Source organism: Brassica oleracea, chromosome C3 (genome assembly GCF_000695525.1).
Source record: "Brassica oleracea var. oleracea cultivar TO1000 chromosome C3, BOL, whole genome shotgun sequence".
Taxonomy (NCBI): domain Eukaryota; kingdom Viridiplantae; phylum Streptophyta; class Magnoliopsida; order Brassicales; family Brassicaceae; genus Brassica; species Brassica oleracea.
Genome location: NC_027750.1, coordinates 45,918,409 through 45,928,031, shown reverse-complemented (window position 1 = coordinate 45,928,031; position 9,623 = coordinate 45,918,409). Strand labels below are relative to the sequence as shown.

The 9,623-nt window shown below is 37.1% G+C and overlaps 1 protein-coding gene across 1 annotated transcript; it reads right to left on the bottom strand.

The window, feature by feature from the left end:
- Positions 1-419: 419 nt before the first annotated feature.
- LOC106334093 lies at positions 420-932 on the bottom strand. The gene has a single exon (XM_013772440.1). It carries the CDS (start codon positions 870-872, stop codon positions 513-515), a length of 360 nt encoding a protein of 119 aa, XP_013627894.1. The 5' UTR covers positions 873-932; the 3' UTR covers positions 420-512.
- Between the last annotated feature and the right edge of the window lie 8,691 nt (positions 933-9,623).

Sequence of the window (9,623 nt, the reverse complement as noted above, 5' to 3'; positions counted from 1 at the left end):
ACTCAAGTCAGTGGTTTGCGTGTTTAGCATCCCATACCTCACGGAGTAACTCCCCTGTTACTCACCCCTCCTATTCCTTTCCCGTTCAGGTGAGACTGACGAGCAGGAGTGATTGCTATCGGACTGGTGCTTTGAGAGTTTTATTTCTGTCTTTTTCAGATTTGCGGATTTTATGATTTTATCGATATTTTTGGGATTTATTATGTTATTTTAATTGATGACTATTTATTGGATTTTAATTGATGACTATTTATTGAAAAGTAATAAATGAAGATTTCAAATTTTTTATTTATTTAAGTTATTTCGAAAAATATGGGTGTTACAATTATCTTTGCCGAATATGATGAATGCACTTGTTTATTAATCACTAAATCCTATATACTCTCTTTTACATATCAACAAACACGATAGAAACGAAATAGAAAAGAAATAAAAAAATCCTCAGAAATCTTGTTTGGTTCTGGACAGCCTCAACGCTGTTCTTAGTACAACGTTAAAAAAAAATTTTCAGTCTAATCGGAAATAGAAGTCCAAATGAATTCAAATGCCTCAAACTCCAACATATCATTACTAAACCTTTTCACTGGCAACCTCAGTTCACTACTCCCTTCAAACATGTCATTTCCATCATCTATGAACGGAAAAGGAGATCCCGGTAGACTCCAATCAAGGGAGGTGGAGATCATGCTATCTTTCATCCACGGAAACTCAAACACTCCGAAACTCTCCTGCCCGGATTTCTCAGTTCTTTCGCGTATCTTCTTTTCCTCAGGATTTAAGTTAATACTATTGTTGATCACATGTCTCTTCTTGTTTTTCTTCATATGCTCATCTATTTTTTTTCGCTTATTATTTTTAGACGAGCCCTCCATCGATGTGAAGCTTTGAGATGATGAGATCCGGAGTAAATTGAAATAAATATATACGGGTGTCACGCCTTTTTACCCGTATTCATCTGTCATTTAGCATTTTAAAAGCAAACCAACCAAATCCTTTTGTGTTAATTTCGTGTCTTCCTTCTTTTACGTTCTCCTTTCTCCCTCCCCCATCCACACAAGAAATTGACAAACGTTTTTGAGATATCAAAGGATGAGGTGGAACATTAAGAAACAAACGGCTATTTTTAGGATTTTTTCAAGTTCAGTCACCACTCATCCAATTCACATGATCACTTTTTTAGATATTGCTAAATAAATAGACTACAAATTAGTCTTAGTTCAATTCAAAATACAGTTTTTTTTTAAATATTACATCTGTCACATGTTTAATCTAAATTTGGCACGTATTAAATGTAACGAATTTAATGGTGAGTTATTTGAAAGACGTTTATTGATTGATCCGGATACATATAACAAGAAGAAAGACTGAATTTATGTGAAAGGATGTTTGATAGGTCCCATTATTTATCACTTATAGGCCATGTTATAGGCCATATTTAGAGTCCTTATTATGTACTTAGAGTATGTTTTAGGTCATTTACAGGTCTATGTGCATTTTGTAGAACTTTGAAGATTAATGAGCTTTTTGAGATGCAGAACTGCGCAGTCGCGCAGAAGATTAGCAACGGATGGACACCTTCTCGTGGTGTGATTGAGCTCATATTTTGACATAAGATAGAGCTTTGAGTTTTATTTCCAATTCCACCAGTTTAAGGTCAATCATACTGAAGATTGGTCCGTCTTACGCGCAAGGAGAAGCGGTCGAGTATTGAAGTCTGTTAAAAGCATCGACTGACGACCCATGAGCGCCGAAAGACATCCATGGTGCTAAGTACCCAACAAGTTTTTATCAAGTTACAAGAATTTCAGTTTGGTCCAGAAATATCCCTTATTTACAAAGAAGTACCTACGTGTTTTAACCTATATTATCTATTGTAAATCCATTGTTGGTGGCTAAGCTTTCTTTTGTATTGGAGAGGACAAGAACTCCTTGAGAGTCTACTTTGAAACTCCTTTGGGTTTTTTATTGAGTTTATTATATGATTCCTATTCAGATTATGATTTGTGCTCCTACTTTCATGTGTGAGTAATGACCCTGTTAGATCTAGGGATTTTATGAGCTTAATGTTAAATTGCTAATCATAGAATTGCTAGTGTTATCCATCATATTCTACATCAGGATTTTTTATCATACTAGGATCTAGAGTAATTAACTGGAACCTTGAATCATAGGATCGCCGTGAGAGACGAGAGAGACGAGAGTGTAATTGATTGCTTGAACCTAATAATGCTGAACTAGTTATCCATTAACAGCGAGAGTTACTTTAGGATTGTATTTGCAAATTATCGAATATTGTTTATTGCTTGTTTGATTCATCGGAAACGCAATGAGAGTTGGTATTAGATTAGAGTTAGACATCATATAGTTTACACAGCGAGGTCTGGATAACTTACTTATTGCATTCGAGTCCTAGAATCCAACTTGACAAACCCTTGGCACCATTTATTGTAGTTTTGAATCCATTGTCTGATAAATCCCTAGATCTAACGTTTCTCCTTATAACTTACAAACCGATTTACTTTTTTTTTTGTTTACTATGTTATATTATTTACTACCTAGCTTAATATGATAACCATAAGTCTATTGTGTGAAACACTGAGTCTTTGTAGATTTGATCCCTAAATACTGCAATGGATCTCTTTTTTTAGAGAGTTACTCTATGGTAATTTGAGCATACCAAATTTCGCGCCGTTGCCCGGGACTCTAGTCACCATTAGACTAGTTGTAGGATTTAGACTATGTTTTTATTTTTGTATATTTATTTTCTCTTGTGGTTCCAGGTACATGCATATTAGTACTTGAAGCAACAAGGGGAAAGGACTCTCAATACAAGAGCTACTGGAACTAGAACACATGAACAGATGACAAGTATCGAACGACACACACAGAGCATCGAGCGACGCCTCTCAAAACATAACATTGTACGACACCACAAGAGCATCGATCGGCACAATTCAACGAAAGATAAAGATGGTCGAAGTACCCATCCTGAGTATTGATGAGAATGGGGTCTTATGATATACCATGGATTTTACCCATTTTTAGTCATGGTATATAAGTGTTTTAGGAACTATTTGTTTTGTTATAGAGTCTTTTTAGTATATTTAAAGGTTCATAAGTGTTTTGGAGGAAAGTGGTGATTTTGGTGAATTTTTGAGATAAAATAAGAAGAAGCTCGTAGCTGACCATCGAACCAGTCAGAAGGTCGACAACCAGAGACAAACATCGATCAACGCACATCCTGTGCCGTTGATCAACACCATAGCGCGCAAGACCCGACTTGGTTTCCAACCGACTTAAATCCCAAGTCACAACACATTTACAGAAATACCTCTAGCCGATTTTAACCTAATAGTTATATGTTATTCCATTGTTCTAGGCAACTTACGCTTTCATATTTTCTACTTTTCACAACAAACAATACTTAGGGTTTTTAGTAGGTTTGGATAGAAGATCCAAGACTCCTTTAGAGATTTGTATTGGAACTCCAGTATTTCTAACTCTAATCTATTTATGCATTTTATTCAGTTTATGTTTATGAATTGCTTTATTATGTCTGATTAATTCATCTGTTAGATTTAGGGTTCAAATAGGTTAAGAGGGATTATCCCAAAATATAGAATTTCTAAGGTAATAAATATCCTTCAAAGAATTGTGGTTAATGCATGTGTTTTAGAGTAGCTAACTAGAACCTTGAACTTAGGATTGTGAACAACTACGACGGTAGGTTCTGCACCAGAACTAATTCCTTTGAGCTAGTATTGCTAGAAACAAACGAAAACTTATTTAGACAATACTTGTGAACCTATCGATCAACTCGCTAAAGCCTTTCTAAGAGAACATTGATCGACGTTCTTACCATAACATCGATCGACGTTCGATCCGTATCAACAAGCGACAGCTGAGACATTGGACTTAGTCAAAACACAAGAATCACATGCGAAAGCTGGATATCTTTACACTAGGAGTCGAGTTCTAGGATTGACAGCCTAAGTATTTTATACCTCTATAATCCTAATTACCTGAATAGAAACCCTAGATCTAGCGCTTTCTAATAACTATTTACAAAGATCAAACCAATCATCTGAACAAATGTCTTGTTCGCTTTACTTGCAATTTACTGTTTTCTTTATTTACCTAGCTTAATCACAAACTGCTTAGATCTATTGTATGCTCTAGCTCTTTGTGGATTTGATCCCTAAATACTACAATTGAACCTCTTATTTGAGAGAGTAAAATCACTCCTTAGGGTGAGCTTTGATCGCCATTAGATCTTGTCTAGTTAGATTTAGTCTAGGTTTTTCTACCGTTCAAGAAAACTGATAAAACAATTTCTTATTGAATTCTTTCAGGTGCATGCCCAGCAGTACCAGAAGCAACAAGGAAAAATCACTATTATTCTCAGACCATGCACTCTTGGAACACACGATCCGTAAAGAGAAGAGATCTGAATCGATCGACAACAACATCAGTTCGTCAACCGACACTTCTCAGCAAACGTCGACCGACAGTACACTTCCACCAGAATATCGATCGACACCTGTCCGCGAGACATGGTTGCGACCCTTATCTAAGTGCGAGATGAGAATGGAGACCTGCATGACCAGGAGGGTCATATGCATAATGCAGCAGGTCAAAGGTTAGATGATCAGAGGGCTGCAATTCCTGATCAAGATGCTGATATCGCTGCAGCTGCTCAAGTTATAGGGGAGACTTCTCTACCCAAAATATTGGCTGACTACAACCGTCCAGATCAGTACTAGGCCAACAGATCTGCTATTCGTCCTCCAGCTATCCAGAGGAACGATTTCGAGCTAAAAGTCCAGTACTTTACACTCATGGCACATACATCATATTGTGGTCTATCACAAGCATCATATGGACCATCTGGAGCGGTTCGAGGATCTGGTTTATGCCATTAAAGCCAATGGAGTCCCTGAGGACTATCTTTTTTGCAAGCTTTCAAGTACTCACTGTCTGGACAAGCTTCACGCTGGCTTAAGCAGTTACCACCAGGATCTCTTACATCCTGGGCTGACATCAAGAATGCGTTTCTGCGCAATTTCTTTGATCAGTCACAAGTTGAGGACCTAAGGAGCAAGATTACTACATTCGCACAAGAGCCTACAGAGTCATTCAGAAGCTCTTGGATCATATTCAAGTCCTATCAGAGAGACTGTCCACACCATGGATTCAACGAAGTGCAGTTGCTCAGGACTCTCTTCAGAGGTATCGCGCTGGCATATCAGATGGCTCTGGACACTGCTAGTGAAGGAAACTTCAACACTAGGAATCCAGAAGAGGCTGTGAGACTTATTGAGAACTTGGCATCCAATAGTAGTACCAAGAACATGATTTTGAGAGGAGAAAATTGGCTACCCTAGGAAAGGAGGAGCTAGACGATGTTAAAGGTAAGCTGGATAGTGTTCACAAGCTTCTCAAGAAGCATGTTAGCTTTGCAGAGGAAAACTCAAGCTTTAGATGTCAACAGTGACAGAGATTTCGAGGAGGATCTGAACTTCATCAGTGGTACTGGTTTTTAGAATCAGAAACCTGGAAACCAGAGTGGATACATAAACTCTTATGGACAGATAAGTAACTTCAACCAGAGTTCACAGTACCATAAACCCTACAACAACAACTTCAACAACAACAGCAACAAAATTTATGGATATTCTTCCTATTAGAGCGTACCACCACAGACTCGAGAGAACAAGATAGAAACAATGATTGATCAAGTTCTTGAGGGCCAGTAGAAGCTGATGGTAAATGTCAATGGGAAGATAGATGTTGTCTACACTGAGCTGAATGCAAAGTTTTAAACTTTGAGTACACATGTGAAGAAGTTGGAGACACAAGTGGTTCAGACATGAGATGTTTTTAAGAAGCAAGAGACCTTCCTCAAGGGTAAATGAGATGAAACAATGAAGTACCACGTGAATGCCATCATAGAGGATGATTTCTGGAAAGTATTTAAGGAGGAGAATCTTCAGGAAGGAGATTTTGAAGTTGAGAGCTCTATGAGTTTCAGAAGTTCACATTGGTGTCGATCGACGCAGAGAGAGGAACATCGACCGATGGAGTCAGATGAACACCAATCAATACCTGCTGCTCAACATCGATCGACGGTTCATATGGAATCAGTTGCATCATGCGAGACAGTAAGAATCATGACCCATGAAGAGTTCACAACTAAGAACCCTCATCCACCCAAACCTCATCCTGTAAAACCACAATGAGCCACCCGCCAATTGACAGAGAGACTCAACCGACGATCGACAGTCACCTCCTGGCATCGATCGACGAGCACCTCTATACTACCAATTGCAACTACCCAAAATCGATGTAGCACGATTGAAGACACTCAAAAACTCATCTCAACCTTCAAAGACATCAACAGACAACATCAGTGAGCAATCTAAAGATGCACCAGAGCTTATACAAGTTGATCAGGCTACTGTGGGAAAGACCTTAAGGAAGAGGAAGGAAGAGGAAGGAATAGGTTCCTAAGCATCTGAAGAGGGGTGTTAATGATAAGGAGATGGATAGTTTCACAAAGAGGATTCTAAGGATCCCAATGGATAAGCCATCTGTGGATGTTCTTCAGAGAGACCAAAGAGACTGAAGAAGACATTAGGAGAATGTTCCACCAGGTCAAAGAGAAGATGAGACAGAGGATTACACTGAACAAGAAGAGTTATCCTGGAAAGTTTGTAGTACCATGCTTGATAGGAGGCATTGAGTACCCTAGTGTGCTCTGCGACACATGATCTTCAGTGAGCATTCTACCAAAGGTGATGGCAAACCAAATAGGTCTGAAGATAGAGCCTTCAGAGGATTCAATCACTTTTTTGGATTGTTCTTAGAGGAACTCAGGAGGAATCATCAGAAATCTTGAGGTGCAGATTGGTATTGCCCTAGTTCCAGTAGACTTCCATGTTCTAGATATCAAGCTCAACTAGAATTCTTCTCTACTACCTGGGAGAGCCTTCATGGCTACTGTAGGAGCAGTTTACGACATGCAGACAAACAAGTTGTGTCTGACACTCATAGACCCTACTGTCTACTGTGATCCAGTGTGAGTTGTCAAGCAACAAACGAGATATATGGATATTGGAGATGATCCATGATTCATTGTAGTTTGCTACTGCGACCATGACAAGGAACTGGACATTCAGTTTCAACATATTTCTGAGGTTGTGAAGGGGCTAGAGATAAATCCTGAGAAAATTATCTATAAAATCATGGAGCTAGAGGATGAAGAACGGCCTGAAAATCTATGTCAGGAATAGACACTGGAACAGAACATCGATCGACGCCCCTCTAGCGTCGATCGACGCCCTACGAGAGAGAACATTGATACTTCACCAAAACCTAACATCGATCAACACTCATGGATGGATGTGTTGCTTGCTTACGTGATTGAGTTGGAACCAATTGAGGAGAGAGTATATGAGCCTGAAGTTTCACACCCTGTTGTTCCCAAGCATCTGAGACAACCTTACCAGTGCAAAAGAGTTAGCTTGTTTTCACAAGAGAGTAAGGATTATATCTGAAGGTGTCTTAGATGATGTTGTAACCGATGTATATGATTAGATAACACAATTAAATATCTTCCTTAGGAAACCTCGGATTATGTTGTAATGGGATCTAACAAGCGATCAAAACGGTCGAGCAACCGAAATTTTAAAAGGTTTGATAATATAACAATTAACAACTATGTTCTGTCTTATTTCTCTTCTGTTGTTACTTATATAGATATAGTTTCTGTTTTAGGAACTCTTTCAACAAAAACAATGGCGGATTCACGAGTTTCAGAACCAAGGTTAAGGATATTACTGTTGGAGAGAAGATCCCACATTGGAAATATGTTAGGGACTTGAGTGAATTAATTATGTGTACTCTGTAGTGAATTAATCAACAAAATGTGTGTTATTATGGGTAATATCTCTTGATTATTTTGTTACTCTTTTTGAAAATATTAAGCTTGTTTTTTTTCTAAAAAATAATATGCTTGTCTTGTAGAAATAAATTCTGATGCAAATATCATTATTTTACATTTTTGTCGATGTTTATTCTACTTTATTACATTCAGTAAGTAAAATACATTAATTGATTCAAAATCGTAGTTGAAATCCAACTTATAAATTTTGAATTATGTCTACCTTTTATACCTTTTTTTAATATACTTTAGTTCCTCTTATACATTTTCTTTTAAACATATTGATTTAGATAGCACCAAAAATAAAATTATCATTTCACTATTTTTTAATTAAGTAGATAGTATAAAATACTATACTACTCGTTACTATTTAAAAATACACATATTTATTTGATATCAAATACACATAATATAGAAAATGATTAGATTTTCCAGAAAATAATATTATCGTTTGGTTTTCAGAGTAGTGATTATTTTATTTTTATTCTATTATTTTTATTTGTTTTTATAATAATTGTATTATATATATAATTAATCTTTTTTATTTAAACAATTTATTTTAAAAGTAATAGTTTACTTTCTATTAAGTATTTTAGATTTATTCAAAATAATATATAGCATGTTAAAAATATATTATATGCCAAATCACATTCGTTCACCGAATCATTTCTTAAAATATCATAACATCATCGAAAATTCAATGTTTAAAAAACATACAAAAAGAATGGCTTTTAGAATAGAGATTTTCTTATTTACCAAAATACGGATCAATTATGTGTACTCTATAGTGAATTAATCAACAAAAGAAATTAATTTTGAGAGAGAGAGAGAGAGAGAGAGAGAGAGAGAGAGAGAGAGACAGAGAGAGAGATGATGATGATGATGAAAACAAAGTTGTAAGATAAAACAGTTGTTGAGCCAAACTTCATATCTTGCGTCTTTACAAACAGTTCCATCTCATGTGCAAACTGTTCTAGAGGATCTTCCTTCAGTTCAACATGATCAATCAATTGTACCTAAACATAGTTGATCAGAAATGACGACTAACACAGTCAAGCTTGTTTGTTTATCAAGCTGCAATAGTGATCCAGTCATCAGATCAGCAACTGAACCAGAGGTCAACCCAAAGCCCTACTCAACCAGCCAAGTCGCCAACCAGGACATACGTGCACTAAAAATAACATATCTTACAAACTAGGAGGGTTTAAATCACGAGGATAATTTGTATGGATTCTATACTCAAGAAGGAGTCCAGGCCAATTGTAATCGGGCAAAAATATTCACGGAGAAAGAAGTTACGAATTTTACAAGTCAGAGGTTTCTCAGCCTGTTCATGTGCGAGTACCCGACTTTAGAAAGAGATTCAAGCCCAATTAAGAAGCGGCCTGAACCAAAGCCGATCCTAGAAGTTAAGAGGAGTTTATTATCATTCGAGAAAGCCCAAGATCACAAGAAATGGTCAAGGAAATTAGAATATATGATCAATTTCCCAAAACCGGCCAAACCAGTTCTATACTTGCCTTATTTGGAAGATCTGGGGTTCACATCAAACCAACCTCAAAAATGGCAACCAGGCGACCTTCTAAGTCATTCATAGGCACTCCACAACATCCTAGGAAGCACCATGCCACACTGGACCAGGCGGATCCCAATCAAACCAAACGATTAAGCTGGTTTGCAT